The sequence below is a fragment of the Brachypodium distachyon genome, chromosome 1 (assembly GCF_000005505.3).
Source record: "Brachypodium distachyon strain Bd21 chromosome 1, Brachypodium_distachyon_v3.0, whole genome shotgun sequence".
In the NCBI taxonomy this organism is placed as follows: domain Eukaryota; kingdom Viridiplantae; phylum Streptophyta; class Magnoliopsida; order Poales; family Poaceae; genus Brachypodium; species Brachypodium distachyon.
Window position 1 is genome coordinate 1,336,775 of NC_016131.3, and position 20,624 is coordinate 1,357,398.

General features: G+C 43.7%; 4 protein-coding genes across 8 annotated transcripts; 1 reads left to right on the plus strand and 3 right to left on the minus strand.

Moving 5' to 3' along the window:
- Nucleotides 1-85: 85 nt before the first annotated feature.
- Nucleotides 86-4,395, minus strand: LOC106866865 (LRR receptor-like serine/threonine-protein kinase FLS2). Of its 2 annotated transcripts, XM_024456623.1 has the most exons (4): nucleotides 3,081-3,835; nucleotides 2,120-2,787; nucleotides 1,788-1,839; nucleotides 86-406 (listed from the first exon to the last, which is right to left on the minus strand). In XM_024456623.1, exons 2-4 carry the CDS (start codon nucleotides 2,760-2,762, stop codon nucleotides 400-402), a joined length of 702 nt encoding a protein of 233 aa, XP_024312391.1. In that variant the 5' UTR covers nucleotides 2,763-2,787; nucleotides 3,081-3,835; the 3' UTR covers nucleotides 86-399. The 2 variants fall into 2 exon arrangements, 1 of the variants encoding a protein (XP_024312391.1); XR_002961618.1 differs by lacking the exon at nucleotides 86-406 and having other exon boundaries at nucleotides 1,695-2,799; nucleotides 3,081-4,395.
- A 313-nt stretch (nucleotides 4,396-4,708) lies between these two features.
- Nucleotides 4,709-8,926, minus strand: LOC100836288 (protein FAR1-RELATED SEQUENCE 6). 3 transcript variants are annotated; one of them, XM_003559112.4, is made up of 6 exons: nucleotides 6,594-8,926; nucleotides 6,402-6,512; nucleotides 6,206-6,310; nucleotides 6,035-6,103; nucleotides 5,873-5,923; nucleotides 4,709-5,104 (listed from the first exon to the last, which is right to left on the minus strand). In XM_003559112.4, the coding sequence occupies exons 1-5, from the start codon at nucleotides 8,757-8,759 to the stop codon at nucleotides 5,888-5,890; spliced, it is 2,487 nt and encodes an 828-aa protein (XP_003559160.1). In that variant the 5' UTR covers nucleotides 8,760-8,926; the 3' UTR covers nucleotides 4,709-5,104; nucleotides 5,873-5,887. The 3 variants fall into 3 exon arrangements, with proteins under 3 accessions (XP_003559160.1, XP_024312384.1, XP_010235331.1); XM_024456616.1 differs by having other exon boundaries at nucleotides 5,864-5,923; XM_010237029.3 differs by having other exon boundaries at nucleotides 5,860-5,923.
- A 354-nt stretch (nucleotides 8,927-9,280) lies between these two features.
- On the minus strand, nucleotides 9,281-16,097 carry LOC100824882 (probable ion channel CASTOR). Of its 2 annotated transcripts, none has more exons than XM_010237119.3 (12): nucleotides 15,645-16,097; nucleotides 15,476-15,547; nucleotides 14,775-15,392; nucleotides 14,031-14,213; nucleotides 13,857-13,916; nucleotides 13,583-13,786; nucleotides 12,817-13,065; nucleotides 12,118-12,216; nucleotides 11,032-11,226; nucleotides 10,821-10,913; nucleotides 10,366-10,632; nucleotides 9,281-9,995 (listed from the first exon to the last, which is right to left on the minus strand). In XM_010237119.3, exons 1-12 carry the CDS (start codon nucleotides 16,050-16,052, stop codon nucleotides 9,777-9,779), a joined length of 2,667 nt encoding a protein of 888 aa, XP_010235421.1. In that variant the 5' UTR covers nucleotides 16,053-16,097; the 3' UTR covers nucleotides 9,281-9,776. The 2 variants fall into 2 exon arrangements, with proteins under 2 accessions (XP_010235421.1, XP_003562517.1); XM_003562469.4 differs by lacking the exon at nucleotides 12,118-12,216 and adding an exon at nucleotides 11,969-12,067 and having other exon boundaries at nucleotides 15,645-16,096.
- A 2,272-nt stretch (nucleotides 16,098-18,369) lies between these two features.
- LOC100829986 (sister chromatid cohesion protein DCC1) lies at nucleotides 18,370-20,553 on the plus strand. The gene is made up of 3 exons (XM_003562486.4): nucleotides 18,370-18,688; nucleotides 19,095-20,006; nucleotides 20,090-20,553. Exons 1-3 carry the CDS (start codon nucleotides 18,486-18,488, stop codon nucleotides 20,190-20,192), a joined length of 1,218 nt encoding a protein of 405 aa, XP_003562534.1. The 5' UTR covers nucleotides 18,370-18,485; the 3' UTR covers nucleotides 20,193-20,553.
- The last annotated feature ends 71 nt before the right edge of the window (nucleotides 20,554-20,624 follow it).

Here is a 20,624-nt window from a genome sequence, read left to right on the forward strand (position 1 = left end):
AGAAAGGATTTTATGCAAGTAAACTGTAAATGAAACCATTCGATTGCCCCCTTGCCACAAAATGAGACGTGCTGCCGAGCTTATGTACAGAAGAGACATCTACTACAATGCAATATCACATGGATATCACGTGACAAAACAATTTTAAAAAACAATTGAGATGTCAAACGACATATTCACATAGTTTGGCATGTTCAGGAAAGCTATCGAGTGTCCAAGTCACGACTGGGAATCAAAACTTGGTTAGCAGATTCAAAGCTCAAGAAAGCTATCGAGTCAGGATCAGCATGGACAGCCATGTCACGTGACCACATTCCCGTTTAGTTTCTATACACCCTGGAGCCACACACACCAATCGCTCACCCCGCCTTGGGTTGCAGACTCTTCTATACATCTGATCTAAAACCTGCAGCAGCATGAGACGGAACCGTTACAAACTGGAATCGACAAGCGCCTGGAAACAGGCTGAAAAGAAAGTTCTTTACATGTGCCAGGGAGAAAATTTCCGGTTCAAGCAGACAGGGTTCACTTCTAATAATGCTCGATCAAACGGACAAGCTGATCCAGATTGTCCAACAGGTTTGACATGTGAAATGCTAAAAACTTTGCAAAATACTCAAACGAGTTGCAAGACATCCTTCGTCTCTGAAAGGGCAACGACTAAAAGTAACTTGCAAAATATAATACTACCTCCGGTCGGAATTACTTGTCAAAATATTACATTTATATCTAGACGTTTTTTAAACATAGATACATCTATATTTGGGCAAATTTGAGACAAGCAATATGGGTCGGAGGGAGTACCATCATTCAACATGCGGCATGTTCGCGGTGCCAATTTGAGTACTAGTTGTTACAAAAGAGAGAGAGGCTATACACAATTAAGAAAGTTAACAAATAACTCGATGGATATCCAGGTCTGTTCTTACTCAATGATATGTTCTACTCCCTCCGGCCGGAATTAATTGTCAAAATATTACATGCATCTAGACGCTTTTTAAACATAGATACATCCATATTTGGGCAAATTTGAGACGAGTAATATGGGTCGGAGGGAGTACAGTTTTTTTACAAGTATACTATGATTAAGCATTCTGATGCTCATATGATTAAAGGCTAATAGGGTAGAAGAATGCCCTTGTTTGAAACGAGGAATATATCTTGAACAGAAACAACTCAACAAATTTGCATAAACCATGAATTGCATCTACATATTACAACAGAAATAAAAAATGCTCCTGACCCCTCAAATATGCATCTCATCGTTACATAACAACAAATTTGGGTTATAATTTTACTGTAATAAGGGTGTATACAGTATATACTACAGTAATATATTCAATTTGGGTATATCAAGGTTGTCCCTGAATTTAACAGTACAGAAGGTCACAATCCTACAAATTTGTCATGTTTTGCTCATTGAAATTTAGAGTATTACGTTGCAATGATGGGCTTATTTGTGGCTACGGCTATGGAAACACAAGAACTCGATGAGACAGTGGTTTGTGCTGCGTAAACTTGGCAGCTTTTCTACTCTTCTTCCCGAGCTATATATTCAACGGAAATAAACTGTAACCGAGTACAACGGCCTGAACTCACGGCATGCACAGCTCGCAGCTCGTGGTTTGTTATGGAAGGAAAACTTCAACGGAAAAGGAATCCTAGGCTGCATGCGATAGAAAGGAAATCTAGCCTAAGCAAAACGGAAAGCAACTATTTATTTCCAACATTATTTCTGACTTAGAGCTCAGTAACACAAAGTGAAAAAAATGTAATGAGAAAGAAACCTGCAATCGTAACCTCTTGTTCCAGCATTCAAGATGTCCGCCGGGATGCATCCTACATTTATTATGATGCATCAGCACGTATGCATAACACTACAATTTAGGGATTTTCCCAGTGAACTTGTTAGATGATAGATCTATAAGTTGTAACCCTAGAGCATTGCCTAGTGAAGCTGGGATGTGACCTTCAAACATGTTGCCATACAAGGAAAGATTCTTTAGATTAGGAAGAAGATAGCCAAAATTAGGTGGCAATGTTTTGCCTAGCATATTCTTCTCTAAGCTTAAAACTCGGAGAGAAGCTGAAAGATTGAAGATGGCATGTGGGAATTGACCTGAAAGCCTATTGTCTCCCAGAACCAAGCTTTCCAGGTTCTGTAATTGCCCAATCTCATTAGGAATGCTTCCATCGAGTTGATTTGACTCAAAATTTATATATATTAGACTTGGAGGAAACCCTATTTTTGGAGGAAACGCACCCACGAGCAAGTTTAAGGAGAAGTCCATGGAGAGTAAGCTGGAACAGTTTGAGAGTGCATCAGGAATTATCCCTGTCAAACTGTTGTTGTTCACAAAAAGGTACTGCAGTTGTTGGGCATGATTTAGGATAGGGAAGGTACCGGCGAAGCTATTATAGGAGAGGTCAAGCAGATAAAGGAAGGTAAGGTTTCCAAGAGAGGAGGTGATTTTGCCTTGTAAGTTCAGGCCGGGGAGGTTAAGCTGCTCAACGCGAAACGGTCGTGTTGTGGTGCATGCGATACCATTCCATCGACAGAAATGGGTGGTGGTGCTCCAGTTGCTCAAGGCTCCTTGAGGATCTTTGGTGATGCCCCGCTGGAAGTCGAGTAGCGCGTGCAGATCCACGCTGTTCTCCTGATTTCTTGAGCAGCAGACGTTGCCAACTGTACTATTACAGAGGAGTAGCAAAGCCACCAGTAAAAGCATGGCGAGCTTTGCCGATTGTTTGGGAGAACTCATGAGGCACCCGTCGTCACCTGCATGCCTGCAATGTAAACTAGAACGTATAAACTTAGTGGCATGCGTACTTGCCATAAACAGCTGAACTGCATATTTACTACCGGCCGGGTACGTGTACGTTAAGCGGTTAAGCACAAGCTGTAATTAACCAGCTATAGACAACCTTACAATCCTATCAAAATTAAGTGCGAACGAGCGAGTGCGTGTGTGCTAGCTAGCATCGACTAGCAGTGATCAGTTGGTTGAATCCTAATGATGGAGTAATTTATGTTCACCACACAAGCCAAAAGAGATGATTAAGGAGAGAGAATAGCGTACCTCTGCTCAGCCGGAGAGCACAATACGGCAGCTAAGCTAGTCGTTTCTGCTTGGTTTTGCCGGGTGTTTGCGAGTTGTGAAGCGTGAATTGGATGCTTAGCTGGCTCATGGTCCAGGGGTTTAAAAACTCAATCTAAATCACTCTAGCAGTTACCGATCTCCCCCGATCCGAACTAGGTATTCGGTTTTGAGCCCAAAAAATGAACCGATTAGATACCGAATACAGGTCCGGCCCGAAAACAAGAATTTGGGGAACCGAAATGCCCCGAAACGAGTTCGTATATCTACGGCTCGGAAGGGCTGTTTCAATACCAAATCCGAAACCGAACGCGCGAATTACATTTTCAAATAGTTAGGATTTGAAATCGGTAACTGATCTGTGCAAACTTTTGTTGAACTGAAAACTGGGATTCAGTTGAACCGAACTCGTCCTGTTCGGTAACCGCTAGAGTTGCTCTTACACCACCCTCACATCCACACATTTGCTTCTCGTGGTAGCTTGACCGGGGCTGCACGAAGACCTTGAGTCCGTCAAACTTTCCGGTAACCGGTAATTTTCACCGTCTCTCGTCGCTAACCGTTGTTGTCGCTGTTTGAGCTGGACAAGGTTCCATACTCCAACCTCGAATCCCACAGGTCTACCGCTGGTCCGGCACTCCGGCTATATACTTTTCAACCGGAACCAGACAGACATATTTTGCGTTGATCTCCAGAGGTTTCGATGCTGACAAACATCAGCATGTGGAGTAGGTTACTGGTCTAAGATTCTTCACAAATGATTTTGCGATGGCCGTGCGTGCTTTCAGAATGTATTGCGTGGATATGGTTCGTTCGTTGGATTCCTTGGATGGACCAGCGGGTCAAGTAAACGTGTATCGGTTCAAGATGGATGACCGTGCCGTGTACAAATGCCGTGACTTCCACGAAAGGTTACCTCATGGAGAACTATCGTCTCAGCTCCCTGGAAGAAATGTACAAAATGTCGTGACTTCCATCAACTTTCGCGTGCACCACGTAAGCTTTTTAAGATTTTCTTCTATGCCAGTCGTCCACAATAACTGTGCGTCAATGCGCGAGGACCAATTTGAAGCAACGAAGCTCTTACGTGTATATATTCTTCTCGAACAAATCCCATGTTGTTAGGCCCTCTTTTTATGTTCTCTTCACCTTAATTCGTTTTCCTTGCATCATCACATTGTGACAGGTGATCCAGTGGATATTGCTCCATGGGTGGACTGTCGGCGAGTTGTGGCACATGCTTGTCCAGTATTCAACCCAGACGCTGGGAGGAGAAACGCACGAGGGCTTTTTGACTTGGTTACTTCCGAAGGACGGCGCTAGTAGCAATGTGGATTACATGTGTGAGTAGCCTGATGTCGTGAGGTTAGCATCTACGTGTAATGCGCAGCTGTGCACTATACTTGTGTAGCAATTCTTTGATTTTTTTTTTCCCTGGCCACAAACTGGCTAGCAATGCGTGAGACCAAGCATTTTGTTATTGCCGACGGTTACATGATTCACGATCCACACAGGATTTTATGCAAGCAAACTGTGTTAATGAAGCCATTCGATCGCCCTCTTACCACAAAATGAGACGATGTGCTGACCTGATGTACAGAAGAGACATCTACTACTCGGGCAATTCTCTCCATCACATGGATATCACGTGACAAAACAATTTACAAAAAATGTTGAGTTGTCAAACGACATTCACATAGTGTGGCATCTTCAGGAAAGCTATTGAGTGGCCAAGTCGCGACTGGGTAACATAACTTGGTTAGCAGATTCAAAGTTCAAGAAAGCTATCGAGTTCTCGTCAAGGATCAGATATGGCCAGCCATGTCGCGTGACAACATTCCTGTTAGTTTCTACGTAGATGAAACTAGATCAACAGCTGGTGCTGCATGCATTCTCCCCACGCAGCCTCTGATGTCAGATAGATGAAGCTAATAGACCCTGGAGCCACACAGGCCCATTGGTCTCCCCCTTGGGTTGCAGACTCTTCTGTACATCTGATCTAAAACCTGCAGCAGCATTAGACGGAACCGTTACAAAATGGAATCGACAAGCGTCCGGAAACAGGCTGAAAAGAATGTTGTTTACATATGCCAGGGAGAAAATTTCCGGTTCAAACAGACAGAGTTTGCTTTCTAATAATGCTCGATCAAACAGACAAGCTGTTCCAGATTGTCCAACAGGTTTGACATGTGAAATGCTAAAAACTTTGCAAAATACTCAAAACGAGTTGCAAGACAAAAAAAGAGAGGCTATACACAATTAATTAAGTTCAACAGGTAACTCCATGAACGTCCAGGTCTGTTCATACTCAATGATATGTTCTGCAGTTTTTTACAAGTCTACTATGATTAAGCATTCTGATACTCATATGATTAAAGGCTAATAGGGTAGAAAAGTGCCCTTGTTTAAGACGAGGAAGATATCTTGAACAGAAACAACTCAACAAATTTGCATTAACCATGAATTGCATCTCCATACTACAACAGAAATAAAAATGCTCCCGACCCCTCAAATATGTGTCTCATCTTTAAAGAACAACGAATTTGGGTGATAATTTTACTGTAATAAGGGTGTACACTAATATATTCAGTTTGGGTATATCAAGGTTGTTCCTGGATTTAACAGTACAGAAGGTCACAATCCGACAGTATAAATTTGTCATGTTTTGCTCATTGAAATTTAGAATTACATTGCAATGATGGGATTATTTCTGAGTAAGAGCTCAGTAACACAAAGTGAAAAAATGTAATGAGAAAGAAACCTGCCATCGTAACCTCTTGTTTCAGCATTCAAGATGTCCGCCTGCCATAAGGCGCTTGATCATCCTACATTTATTATGATGCATCAGCAGATATGCATAACACTACAATTTCATGAGACAGCTTGACTCACACAAACCCTCTAAAATACTAGACAGATGCAAAGTACCCATTCACCTGAAATATATTTGGATACACCCACTGGACTCCCCTAGATTGCTCTGCTGATGGCGTCTGTTGACCAAACTGTCCGATATGAAGAAGACCAGTAAATTATTTTCCTCTATTGCACATATAATATTAAAAAAATGGAAATGGAAATACAGTAATGTCGCTGAAAAGAAAAACCTGCAAGGTGTTGCCAGGATGTAGCTGATCACCATAATGATGTGGATGGCTAGATTGCACCCCATAACGGCTCTCAAATGATAACTCGTTAGGATTAACTTCTTCCTGGAAGTTATACAGTTAAAAGTAAGGATACTACCAAGACTCCCGTATCTAATAATGAATTTAATAAACAAATATTGATGATAGAGACTACCATAAGATCATCAACACCATGTGGCCTGACATGAGTACCAAGGTTGGAGGCAGTCGAAGTAGAATGAAAAGCATCCTTCTGGCTTGCATCTGATGATACAAGTAAAGAATCCTACCACAGAACAAATAAAACTTTATTAGCACGAACAGCAAACTAATGCAAGGAGTTCGTAAACTAGAAGTAAGGAGGCACCTTGTTGCCATATTGATTTGATACAGACTCCATGCTTATCTCTTTACTCTTTTTAGGAGGACGGCCACGGCGCTTTTTGGATGGACCCACCTCAGATGAACCAGGCTGTGCATGGCTATCGCCATTTGCAATTGCACGTTCAGATGGTGAAAGTTTGTGCTCCAATTCACGACACAAATTATCATCAAGAAGAGTCCTTTTCATGTCGCTTATTAGTTTTAACGCATGCTGATACTTCTCATCTGAAACCATTCCAATCTCAACAAGGCGGAGACACTGCAAAGTAATATGATCGTAACGCTCAACATGATTACTCGACACTAAATCCTTCAATGGATTATCCAGAACATGCAACTGCTTAAAGTCGCTCCGCCACCTGTTAAGTACATAACAAGGGGGGATATCGTACACTTGCTGCCATTTAAGCACCGATAATGCATGCCGACAAACAATTCCACTAAACTGAAATAGGCCACAGTTACACTCCATCCTGTTAGTCTCCATACAGTGAACAACCTCATACTTTTTATTCACCATCTCTCTGCCTGGTTCTGCTAAATCAATAACTACAAAAGAAGATGTCGAACCATCCAGCTGAACTTGGCATTGCATGGTTGATTTTAGCTCATCCTGGAATTTCACAAACATGTTCAAGGTGTAAATTTTGGATAGCTGCTCTTCCATAGGAAATTTGGATACAAGGACCCTGCTGCTACTTAATGACTCAAAATCATCCTGTTGCTCCATCTTGTGCTTGTTCTGTACAAGAATCATGTAGCTGCTAAGGAACGACACCAATGTGGTTTCTCGGCTTAATGAATCATCAAAAAATGCACCTGGGTTTTCCCGGTGGTTAACAGACAATCCAGCCCATAAGGCATCTTTCAGGAAGGACGGGACCCACAAGTGTCGATTTTCATACAGAAAGATGATCCATTCATTATCCTGAAGGCCAAATCTATCAATCAAGTTCTTCCACCTTGCCTCAAACTCATCATCCTTCAAGGAATCATATATTACAGCCTCCAATTCAGTTTTAATTGATTCATATTCTGCTAACTCTCCTAATTTTTCTGAAATACTTCTGACTATATGCCAATCACTTATTCTATGGCGTGTTTTTGGAAATACTTCTCGAACCGCAGCTTTTATCGCCACACACTCATCAGTAATTATGGCGTTTGGAAGCTGACCCTTCATGCAAGTTAGCCATGACTTGAACAACCATAGGAAGCTCTCTGTACTCTCGTCTGAAAGCAAGCCACAGCCTAACAAAACCAGCTGACCATGATGATTCACCCCAAGAAATAAAACAAGCGGAACATCAAACTTCTTCCTCAAGCAGCTTGTGTCGACCCAAATAGCATCGCTAAAATATTGGTATGCTTCCCTGGATCTTGCATCAGCCCAAAGAACACTCCGTAGATTACCCTCCACATAAAAATCCATGACATAGAAGAAGTTTGGCTGCTTTGCCTGCATCTCCCCAAAGAAACCATTGATGGCCTGAACATCACCCTCCCTGATCTTAAGCCGCCCCCAGTCATCAAACATCAGGACCTCAGTGTCGCCACCGGAAGTCAAGCATTCGCCTCTGGCGGCCCTAACCACTAGATCTTTGCTCATCCCACTGGGCAACGTCTTGTAGCACCTCAGAAAGCGAGCCGCCGAGGGATTCAACGCGTGGTTGTGCTCGAGACTGACGTCCGTCAGGTGCAGCAACCCATCCCCCCACAGCCTCGCGACGACGGTGGCCTGGCAGTTGGTCTTGGCCGTCGGCCTCGCCTGGTAGCAGGCGTCCTCCTTCCCATTCCCCCACTTGTTACACACGAGCACCAGCCGCCGGCAGAGGCCGGCCTTGGTGAAGGACGACTTCTTCACACAAACGCCAAACCCCGAGCGCAGCGCGTAGCGCTTGTAGAAGTTGAGCACCTCCTCGTACGACTTGAACACCATCCCGTCCCTCGGCGTCCGGTCGTCCCCGTCGGGCGCCGCCGCCCTATTATCGGCGGCCACGTCCAGCTCGATGCTCTCCGCCGCCGCCTCCACCATGGCGACGAGCTCCTTGCTGCCGGGCGAGACGTCCTCCCCGTCGTCGTCGTCGTCTTCGTGCTGCTTGGCGGCGAAAGCCAGCTCTTCCTCCACCGGAGCCGAGTCCACCTCCATCGTGTGCTCCGTGCCACCCGCCAATCAATCTACAGCACCCGCGGAGGACCCAGTAGGGCGGCCGCCCTACCTTGATTTCTGCCTCAGTTACGAATTGGGGAAGATTAAGGAGATGAAACGGGGAGCTGAAGGGCGGAATCCGTTCGTGGGGTGATGGGAGGAGAAACGGTCGGGAGTGGGAGAATCGAAGGGGAGATCAACCTTGGGTGGAGGCGCTCGCGCGAGGAGGAAGACGAGCTAGGGGGCTGGCGGCGCTCGCGCGAGGAGGAAGACGAGCAACGGAGCGAGGGGGCTGAACTGGAGCGCTCGGCACTCGGCAGCGAGATGGGGTCAGAGCTGGCTAACGGCCCGCTCCGCTAAGACCAGGCCCGGGTCCACTCCAGCCCAGGACATAAACGGGCCGTGCCGTGCCGGCCCACTAAAACGGAGGGCAGGTCTAAGCACTAAAGTTTAGACATTGATTGTTTAAATTCATGAAAGGCAAATCCACTGTACATGGATGGAAAATTATGTGGTAGCTGTTTATCAAAAACATATATGCCAATAAGGTCTTATCCATCATTCACAAAAGGTCTTTTGTTACTCAGCTCATCTTGTATAAAATGTACACTTGGTATTGCAACTGCTCTCTTTGCAAAAAAAAAAAAATATTTCAACTGCTCTACTCTGGACTTCACAGGAGATTTTTTTTATAAAAACAAAAATGAGAGGGACAACTTTACAGGATAATTTTTTCCTGTGTAGCCTTTGAACTTGGACTGTGGATTTGATATGCATCAGTGTGTCCCCTGATGTTCTTCTAACAGGATGTACAATAAAATGGATCTATGCAAAGAGATTGCTTGGTGTGTCTAGACCCCAGACTGATCCCAATATGTGCTTCATGCTTTTGCTCCCTCCCAGGCGCGCTCGGATGTAGCGGTGCACCATGTGACTGTCATCCGCTCTTGCTGTTAGGTTCGCGTTATAGTTCTCAGTGAGGTACTAGTTTTCTCGTGATCCGTGATCTGATCTAACTCATTCCTTCTCGGCTATAGCAACAAAAACATCCTTGGGTGACCACCTTCGCCTTGAAACTTTGTCCGGTGGATTGATTATCGCACGCTCAGCATCCTCGAGGCGGTACCCGATGACAACCTCTTTCCTCTGCCTGGCTCGTAGCATGACCTCAAAGAAATTTAGCTCCTCGTCTTCTCGAAGGTACAGATCGGATTGTCGTATTTGCATTTCGTTCCCCTGCAGAAGAGTTTGGTTGTAGGGTCACTAGTTGTGCTGATGCATAAACCGGACAATGCTAACTACAGACCTTTTGAACCAAAGAAGAACATGTATGTGTACGGTAGCAAACTAGTCAACCTATTTATGCAAACTTCTCCTTTTCTGGAGGTAATGATCTATAGGCAAACTTACGATTATGCTATAGTAATGTCAGTTTCAAAACTCTAATAATTAATTTAAAAAACTCAGGTATATGTATATATGAAGAAATAATTAAACGACGACAAGTTGAACATCTGCATATACGTGAAGAAACATGTGATCTGACTGCTTTAGAAGCCTAACCTTTTTCTTAGGGAAAAAATCTCGAGAAAAATATGAGTCATACCTGCTCAGCGAAGAGCTCCTCCAACACATAATTTATTTGCCGATCTTCTGCTACCATTGCTAATGCCATGCTCACAAGTTCATTTGAAAGAACATAGTCACTAATTTTCGACATGGATAATAAATTTTTAGTCCTAGGATCCAATATCTCACTGATTATGACAGATTTATCAGATGCTTGTTGCATCTCCCCCATCCAAGAACCTTCTGAGAAACTTCCTCGGAAAACATCTGAAACCATCGCTTCCCTGTATGGAAGCCTTTTTGCCTGCAGTATAGTTCGAAGTGATAAAGAAATGCAAAGATCTTAGTATAGCCTTGTTGCATTATGAAAGATAACTGAGAAAAAAAATAGCACATAATCAAAGATAATGTCTGTCAGAAGATGACATCATCTGCAGAAATGATGAGTTAAATCAAAGAACAATCCAAATGATTTTACGTTTCTAGAACGACCTGAATATCTCTGATCAGCAGTAGTGTTGCAAGGGATCTCGAATCAGCTTGGATTGCTGAATCTTCCACAGATTCGTCTGCCAAAATCAAGATCTGCAATTGAATTCAAGGAAGCTCAGTGAGATGAAAGAAACAAGCAGCTGAGAACACATAGGAAGCTCAACAGGACTCCCTTTAGCCAGGAAAACAATCTTATTTCTGCAGAACTTACAGAATCAAACGATTCTAAAGGGAGGCTCTCCAAGTGACGGCGAATAACAGCATTTCCTTCACGATGAACCAATGTAATATTTTCTAGACGAGTGAAGTCCAGACCTCCATCAATTAACTTTCTTTCTCTGTCCATCTCAGGGACATCATTGAACATCCACAACTCTGACCCTGGAGCTAGAAAAGCATCCAGTACCTGAATAACTTAAACGAAGTTAAAATATGTTGTTCGCCAAAACTAAATGCACTATATTCCAGGGATAAAAACAAACAAGGTCAAATGTTGCATATCTGTCAAAATGTTTGACAATAATGGTAATATGTTATGCATAAACAATCCCTGCAGTACTTACAGCTTTGAGCTGCAGTCAGTATAATAGGAACATGCTGTTAGCATGACAAAGTTCTATTTTTCAAAAAAATCTCTTTCTGCACAATTTTGTACAATCTAGAGGTGAACAGTTTAATGATATGTACACAATATTTGCTAAATCCACAAGTTTGCTATAGTACAAGCATCAGGTCATACAATATAGAGGTATAAGTCAAAAACCTAAATAGACAACTAATACTAATGTGAGGAACCCAGGCACACGATGAGAACGAATTTATAATGATGCAAAACACGCATGAGCTTCATAATTAGAGTTAGCCATGTACATCGAAAGTTAAGGAAAACAGTATACATCAGATTTAAAGGCAACAGCAAATTTAAGAGCACCCATAAGACCTGAAAGGGTCATTGCCTCACTCCATCAACTATGCTGCCATGGCATGATTAGCTCAATTAGACATAAGGAAAGTCAGAAGAGGAAGAAATACTGCATTTTCATAGTTTTGATGTCGGCAAATTTTTCCTCTGAATGCTACGAATTACTGCTCCACATGAGTATCCAGAAGAGGATAAGAATGCTAATTTGTATCCATAATCAAGTTACCATTATCATATCTTCCATATCACGCCGCCAACCACAAAACAATATTCTTTCTGGAGACTTTGGGACAACAAAATCTTTAGGCGGATAGCCTCTCCTAACCTGCACAATTTTACAGAGAAAATGTAATTAGGGCTTGTAGAAAGGCTTACCACAATCATATCATCTATATCCCGTCGCATTCCACAAAGAAGAATCTTCTGAGGATTTCTTTCATGGCGAACAATGTCTATGAAAACAGCTTCTTTAACCTGAATAATAAAATTGACTCTGTTTTTGTAAACTTCATTACAGGATGTTCTATATAAGTGCAGTGTCGATACTGAACTTTCTTAAGTTAAGATAACTAGTTCATACTTCCAGAAAGTGAAGACAACCTCATATCTTACATCTGTAAACCACAAAATGGTGTTATGCAGTTGCACTTTTGTCCTCATGAACAAAAGGGGAAGGGATAATTGTCAAATCTTAATGCCAAAGCAATCAAGTTTCACTTTGGCTGAGCTAAAATTATATTTACTATTGTGTGTTTGACTCCATGTATCCTAATAAGTAATAACGTAAGTTTTCTGAGGCAAGCATTTCAAAAAGATGCTTAGCAATAATTAATGTGATGTTCTAAAGGAATTCTGTAGCACAAGTTAATGATCTACAAGGTTAATCTAACATGTTCAGTACAGTAGGCACTAGGCACAATGGGACGTTAGTTAGTACTTCCTAAAGGATATAAGGAAAAACATACTGAAACTATTACAGTTGCTGGTAATGTAACCCAGAAAAGAACATTTGAAGCTAACTCTGTACTCGCAAAGTTCAGTTGATGCGGTGGGTTATGAAGATAGATGAGTTACCTTGGGTAACGGTGCTGGGGCATAAGTATCATCGTCTTCAGCAATCACTATGACCTCATCACCCTCTTGCAAGACATAGCAATCATCAGGATTTAAAATAATCTTGCCTCCATAAGATGCCATCTTTATTCCGCATGGAACAGCATCAGGAAAGCTAATCAGCACATCTTCAAATTGCATTCCGACCAACTGAGGCCATCTCTTAATGTAGAACTCACAATTCTCAAAGCCGAGGATATCTTCCCATATCTGTGCAGGCAAACTCAATTAGTCTTTTTTACCGTAGCTCAATTAGTCTTTGAAGGTACAGGTGGGAACTAGAAAGACTACATGTAGTTAACGAAATCTAGGTAATACTCAACCAGAGAGGTGACTAGAATAAGCATTCTGTAGATATAGGTATTATCTGTACAACAAATAGCTAGGTTACTTTCTGACATATGCGGTCCCAAGCTAAAAGAAAAGGCTGTATAGAAAGTGAAATGAAATAATTAAGCCAGCAAGTGGCAGGTGAAGAACAGCATAACTATGAATGGAATTAAATGGGGCCAATATAGTAAGCTTGCGTACATCTCAAATCATGTGAACATCAGAAATTTAGGGAACAGAAGGTTTCTTCAGTAAACTGACTTTATACTGAAAGGCTTCCTACATGCAAATGGCATTGGATCCCACAATACAACAATAAATAGAACCAAGCAAAATGCTCAAAAGAAGTTTCCTTCGAAGGAGCAGGATACAATCAGAATTGGTGATTAGAAGAAACCTGAGCAAGGCCTGGCTGACGCGCGCATTGTATCATCAACCGCCCTATCACATCATGTGCAACAACAGTTTCCACAAGGTCTCCACCAACAAGTTTGACTAGTACTTCATTGTCAAGATCACTAAGTTCGACGACAATGTGACCTCTTAGTCCTTCCTTAACTCCAGTTAAACTCAAGACTATTCGCAGTGCTCGGGCATCACTCTGGAGAATAGACAAGAAATATAAGCACGAACTTCGAGTTTAATGGTGCAATTTAATCAGGAGAACATACCTGGTCAGCATTTCCTTCTTCAGCTAAAACCACGATTGCACGTGCCTTAGAAACTGAGACCTTGTGCATGAGGTAGATTTAGTTCAAATATAGGATAATATAGACAGAATGCATCAACTAGTATCACAGTCATCTCTTATTTACTATATCGGAATCCACAGGTCGCATTTTTACCTTTTTCAAGTCAGCCAGAATCAGTGGGCTTCCACTTCTACATATTACAGCTGTTCCTTTCAAGTCAAATTCCATTTTAGCAATATCTGCTTCCATTTCCTCTTTGTCTTTCTCGGCCATCACTACGATGGTCCCTCCACCCAGACTTTCGTTAGCAATAGAAATCTGGTTCAGTAGAGATCCCTATTGCCATAAAAGGAAATAGGTTAGACTATAGTAGTCAAGTAAGACGAAACAAACGGACGATAAAATATATGCATGATACGACTAACTACGAGTACCTGGTGCCTACCATTCTGTTCATAGAGATTAATTCTGAAGTGAGCTGACAACGTAAAACACAATGGAAGAGCGAAATGTTACATCTGTGAGCCACTCTTCATTTTAAAGCCCTGTTGTGTCCATATGTAGTTATTTTAAGCCTTTCCTCGCTAAAATGGCAATAAATTAGATGCTAGAAATAAAATGGGAAAGACCACACTTCATGTTACATCCACGTTGTGAGTTGGAGATATGGTCCTCTTTCTGTGACATGCCACTTGAAGCTCCAGGAAGTAGTTAAAGAATGCCGTTATGCAATAGGAAGCAATCTAACAACTGCACCTATATTAGTTGGGTGTTATTCATATTAGGCTATATTAGCTATTGATAATTTGATATGACACTCACATCCAAACAGGAAGGATATAACAACAAGGACCAGAAAATGTTGCAAGGAAGAAATCAGCAGAGGTTGATTCTTACCAACTTGTCACTCCACCCAAGGACCAGGGTGTGGCTTTGCTCTATGACCTCACTCCTTCCTTTCCTCAACGAATCAAACTTCTCTGAGATTGAATCGGTCACAAGACCAAGCATCATAGCAAAAACCAGCATCCCACCAATACTTATTGAAACTGAAACCAATTTGGGTCCAAAGCCGGCCGCGTTTGCATGGTTGCCCGAGTCAGCGACAAACGTCCATGATAACCAGAGGCAATCTGATAAGCTATCATCAGTAACACCATATAGAGCCAGTCCACCAAGGCCAATAAGTAGCAAAGTAGCGACAAGAAGAACCAAGGGTTTAGCATACGGATGAAGCGACAGAAATATATCAACTCGGTAAGCCAGCCGCTTGTTGATGGGAACTTCTTCAGAGTTTTGTGATCTCCTTAGCTTGGACAAAAGGTCAATGTACTTGAGAACAACTATCGGCGCATACAGTGCAGAAAGTGAGAGCAGCAGGGAGAAATTCTTTAGACTTCTGCTCGGAACAGAATCGCCATCGTCCTCGTACGAAAATTTGCCGCTCATATCCAATGAGGAGTCCACGACGATAATACATGACTGCAGCTTCGAAGTGGCCGCAGAAAGCTGTCCCTGGTAGAACCGAAACGAATAGGCGGTGAGATTATTGCCTTTTTTATATAATGCGCAGGTGAAGAAATGGGCTAGGATTTTACCCGCAAATGGTGGACCTGGTCATGCAAGGAGAAGTTCCTGCGGAGAAGGGAAGCGAAGCACAGCACGATGGCCTGGAATGGAAAGCACCACGTTAACGCGACCAAATTTACACCAGCAGTAGTCAACAAAAGTCAAACACAAAACCCCAGGGAGTCCACCGTTGCTCACCGCCGCGGACACCACCCCGGACCACCGGAGCGTGGCCGCCGCCGGCGACGACTTCCTCTCGGGCACCAGCGGGGCGGCCGCAGGCGCGGGCACCGAGGAGGCGGGCGCGGGCCGTGCATCGCCGCGGCGGACGCCCGCGTAGCGAGGGTCTCTCCGGCGCGGCGCGAACGGCGGATTCTGCTGCTGCTCCGGCGAGGGGTGGGGGGAGCGGGAGCGGGAGCGAGGGGTCGGCGGCGGCGGCGGGCGGCGGTCGGCGAGCGAGTAGGGCTTGTAGGAACGGGAGGTGGAGGGGAAGGGGGCCCTGGCAGCGAGGGTCCTGGAGGAGGAGGAGGGGAGGAAGGGCGGCGCCGGCGGGAAGAACCAGTCCCGCTGCGGCGTCGGCGGCGAGGGGTCCGGGTCCAGGGGCATTTTGGGGATTCCGGCGCCGAATGATGCCCATAGGAGGGAAAGAGAAAGGATGTTGTCGGGTTTGTTTGTTTGTTTTTGTTCTGTTGGTGTTCGTCGAATAATTCCCCTGCTGTCGTTGACTTGCTTTGCTCCTTTTTTAATTTTGTTTGTTTGATTGTTTTTTACTAGTGTAAACAGCAAAATGTTTAGTTTGATTGATTCTCACATTTTTTTTAAATGTTGTTTGAATTTCAAATTGTTTTTTAGATGAAAGGCTTTTCGTCCGGTTCCATTTCAGCAGAAACGAAACAGCATCCGTTGGGTTCAGATTACATATAATCCAATGCACCAACCGGCGCGCAAAGAAATCACATGCAAAAACGCAAAAACAGCTTCACTAATGAAGTCATGGGGATCTAGCATCCTGATAGTCACATCTTCAATATCTTTTTAGAACAGCTTCAGAGGTTTCTGCTCAGCCAATCGGGGGGGTCCTGGTCCAGTAAGAATTTCAAACTGTCTCTGCGATTGATGTTTATTTTTATTTTGCAAAAAGCAGGAAGTCAATAATACCATGATGTATTTTAAATGTGCCATATGCGATGTCCTTGGTCAGAATCATATAAAAAGAACGAAGATTCTTCCAAAAAATAAATTGTTCAAAGTCGTTGTGGACCAGTCACGATAGAAAAGATGTGGTTTGGCCAAACAAAAATGGAACGACGGCGAGCAACACTGTTTAATGCAAAGAAATCAGATCATTTGTCATCTTTTCTTCGCATGTCGAATTTTGTTACTCCATCATTGTTCCACAAATCATACATGGTAAATATAATTAGCCCAAATGCTACTTGTACCGGCAAGATGCTACTCTCTTATTATTTGCATGGCGATATCATGCATGAGTGGTTTTAGCACGATTATGAGGGATCATCCTCCATGAATATCGCTATCCTTGTTTTTGTTTTGTTTCATTTATAATGAAGTTTTATTGACTTTTATAATCACATCAAGTTGGGGCTTGCATGTTTTAACCACTCATACACATGGACATCAGTGTAGACTTTATATTATCCACTGAACGTCATCGACAATAACAAAAATGTCATCGCCTATGAAGAAGAACGACGCCTTCAATGGAGATGTTATCGTTTTAGGTGGGAGGTTCCCGATGAAATATATTGTTGCATATTCTTTTAATGGATTGATTTTTTAGGTGAACTTGCTAGGCGTGTCAATTCAATACAAAAATCATAATCAAGAAGTATTTATAAAAACATTTTGGCCTACATAGATTACATGCCTAAGGTTGGATGTAGCCTAGTTATGAGGGCGAGACGAGCCGACAACACGAGAGTAACGTTGCAAGACAAGTAGGGGTGAAGGGTGTGGATTAGGTGGCATTGAGAAGAAGGAGAAGGCAGAGGGATGTATAAATAACGAGGATGTAGGGATGGCACCCACACGGTTTGGGTATGGGTGGAACTCACCCAAAACCGTACCCGTCACCCGTACCCGCACCCGTACATGGGTACCAATTGTTTCCCATACCCTCCACTCGTCGGGTAAAAAATGCCCGTCGGGCCGGTAACCCATATCCGCTTGAGCATCTATTCATGAATAAATTAGAAACACAAAAAAGTGTTTAAAAAGTAGCAAAAGTGTGGAATTGGAGATAGTAGATCATTCAAACGGTGACACAAGTCACACATACATAAAAAATATCAAAAAATCATAGAAATGTTTCCAAGTATACTTCAACAGACAAAAACTGCAAAAGACATCAAATGGCACCTAGTTCTAGTTGTGGGAACTAGCGACTTGAAGACCTCTTTGCCCCTATTTTGTTTTCTTTCCAATGTATACATGATATTTTACGTACCAATGACATGTAGGCCACCATATAAATAGACGGGTATAAGGGTATACGGGTATGGGTATTACAATACTATACTAGTACCCTTCATACCCGATGGATAAAAGGTTTTCCTATTTAAATATCCATGGGGATAAAAAAATTCCAAAGCCGTACCTAATTGGGTAAATACGCGCCCGGGTATGCGGATAATGGGTATCCAACTGACCATTGCCATCCCTAAGAGGAGGGGAGACTTAGATTTAGTTGCTTGCGCGACTAAATGCGAGTTTAGAAAAACGTCAAATTTGAAATACTTCTTTAGACAACTTGCATCGATTTGAACCGTGTTTTTTTTTAAAAAAAGAAAAGAAAACCATGTCTCCGAGAAAAGAAAAAGAAAAATGGGCTAGGAATATCTCCTCCCGTTTCCTCTATACAGTCTGACCACCTGCCCCCCCCACCCAGAGCCCTTTCACGCGCGAAACTCGCCCGCCAAAACAGAAGCGCGCGCCAAAACCAAACAAACCTACAGCAAAAAACGATCCTGCGAAAAAAAGAAGAGGAAACCGGAAACGCAATCGCCTTCGATCCGATCCATGGACGCGGCGATGGAGGACGCGGAGGGGGCGCAACCCGAGATGGAATGGGACGGCGGCGGCGGCGGGGCCGACGCGGTGCTTGGCCTCGCCGGCGACGGCGCCTCGCTGTCGGTGTGCTACCACCAGGCGTTCGGTCCCCACAACGACGTCATCCTCCTCGAGGCCGCCGACGAGCTCCTCCCCGACCTCCTGCAAGGCCGGTAAGCCCCTCCCCTCCAGTGGCGCCCTGCTTTCGGTTCAATTGGTCCTTAGAGCCGCACGCTTTGTTCAGATCTTCGATTAAGACCATCCACTGTTAGATCCCCAAATCAACTGTTGTTGTGCTCGTTATGCGGATCATTATACTTGCAATTCGCCCATTAGCCGGATGAGTACTGTACACGACCAGTGCAGAAGAGCATCGCCATGGAAAAGCTTTGCTCTGTTCATTGTTCTTGAGTCGAAGCTGAGGCCAAATTAACAGTGAACATTTAGCACGGCTGTTATTTTCTATCTCAGATCCTTGGAGAACTAGTTCACATGCAATGTGGATATCTAATGGTATACTGTAGGAAAAGATGGTGTTTCCACCTGTGAGAAATTTTGATGAGAGTTCTCTTGATGCAGGGTGACAGTACGGGGACGCCCCGAGGAAGAAGCTGTTCTCTGCACACCTTCAGCGACTTATGCTATGAAGTTTGTGGGCACATCCAACTCCATGTTCCTAATACCGCCCGGGGAACCAGCTGCACCGAGCTTAAGACCTGACCATACCAACGAGGATACTAGTGTCGCCACTGACGCGGTTGCTTCTATCATCAAAGTGGCACCAGGGAGCATTGAATTAGTCCGAGCGGCTCCACGGCTCGACAAGCTAAGGAGTCTTCTTGGGGAGAGGCCTTATGTGCTTGATGAGGATCTTGGAGACGACTTCCAACATAAGAAGGGGCTATACACGTGGCAGGACCTCTGTGAGCTTGTTCAGGCCAGCGACGGTGAGCTGTTGGACGGGCTGAGTTCTCTCTTGGCTGTTGAGATTGATGGGTTCTGGAGGACGGTAGATGCCAATTCCGTGAACACTGTTTTGGACATGATTCTGCACAACTCTGTGTTGCATGATTGGCTCTTAAATGCTCTGCCAGAAACTAATGTGCTATCTGTCATGGAATCTGATGGCTTTGCACCTAAGATCGTAACCCACTGCCTCAGCAGATTCGGCATGAAGGCTGAGCAGGAAGGGAGAAGTTGTTGGAGCCTTGACGAGAGACTGGTCTGCTTGCAATTCGCCCGGAGAGCGCTTGGTGCGGGAAAGATGAAGCTCAACAACTTCGTGGACAAATGGGAGCGAAGCATTCCGTCAGGAATGCGTGCGGATCTTGAGATGCTTGAAGGGGAAGTGCTGTACGAAAAGCTTGGGGTTGAGACCTGGGTGCATGCTTTCAGTGTTGCTGATCTGCCACTGACACCGGGTGAGAGATTTGCAGCGCTATTCCGGGAGCGACCAAGGTGGGAATGGAAAGACCTGCAGCCCTACATCAGGTATCAATGCCTAAAGCAACCTTTGTTCAAATTCTACTAGTGGAATTATCATGCAAAAACATCTTACACCCTCTATTGTTCAGGGACTTGAGCATACCTGGTGTGTCTTCAGAAGGATTGCTTATCAAGTATGCCAGAAGAACACAACCAAGCGCTGATTCCGAGCCTATTTTCACTGCTAGATAATCATCTCATCCTGCTACATCCATGTTTCGATTCTGGCCCATGCTGCTGCTGGTAGACCGGTGGTGTTGCTGTACCCGAGACATGCTTTTAATCAGGATATTGTGACAACAGAAGATTGCTGCGACTGCGCTTACGTCATGCTCCATATAGGCGACGACACAAAGGATTTTTTTTTTCTTGTGCCATAAGGAGTGTCTGATCCTGCATCTGGTGCAGACAATTAAGTAACCTGAATTTGTTTTCCAGTTTTGATTGGAGACACAATGTCTGAACCTGGGTGCACACTTGTCGTACATTTATAACATTATCCTGAATTGTAACATTCAGGATTTAGTCCTAGCTAGTCATGATTTCAGATGCATGATTGCTTTCTTAAAAGCCAGGCAATACAAACTACTTTCGTCCTAAACAAAAGTTAGTGAAATACTTGCA

Excerpts from the sequence above, each read along its gene's own strand:
- LOC100836288 (XM_003559112.4), bottom strand. The coding sequence starts at position 8,759 with ATGGAGGTGGACTCGGCTCCGGTGGAGGAAGAGCTGGCTTTCGCCGCC. Across the intron at positions 6,311-6,401 it reads ATGGTGTTGATGATCTTATG|GAAGAAGTTAATCCTAACGA; the intron begins GTAGTCTCTATC and ends TATAACTTCCAG. Across the intron at positions 6,104-6,205 it reads ATCCTGGCAACACCTTGCAG|TTTGGTCAACAGACGCCATC; the intron begins GTTTTTCTTTTC and ends CATATCGGACAG.
- LOC106866865 (XM_024456623.1), bottom strand. The coding sequence starts at position 2,762 with ATGAGTTCTCCCAAACAATCGGCAAAGCTCGCCATGCTTTTACTGGTG. Across the intron at positions 1,840-2,119 it reads GGGAGACAATAGGCTTTCAG|GATGCATCCCGGCGGACATC; the intron begins GTCAATTCCCAC and ends TAATAAATGTAG.
- LOC100829986 (XM_003562486.4), top strand. The coding sequence starts at position 18,486 with ATGGACGCGGCGATGGAGGACGCGGAGGGGGCGCAACCCGAGATGGAA. Across the intron at positions 18,689-19,094 it reads CCCGACCTCCTGCAAGGCCG|GGTGACAGTACGGGGACGCC; the intron begins GTAAGCCCCTCC and ends CTCTTGATGCAG. Across the intron at positions 20,007-20,089 it reads GACCTGCAGCCCTACATCAG|GGACTTGAGCATACCTGGTG; the intron begins GTATCAATGCCT and ends TCTATTGTTCAG.
- LOC100824882 (XM_010237119.3), bottom strand. The coding sequence starts at position 16,052 with ATGCCCCTGGACCCGGACCCCTCGCCGCCGACGCCGCAGCGGGACTGG. Across the intron at positions 10,914-11,031 it reads CTTTAGAATCGTTTGATTCT|ATCTTGATTTTGGCAGACGA; the intron begins GTAAGTTCTGCA and ends ATTCAATTGCAG. Across the intron at positions 10,633-10,820 it reads TGCTGATCAGAGATATTCAG|GCAAAAAGGCTTCCATACAG; the intron begins GTCGTTCTAGAA and ends ACTATACTGCAG.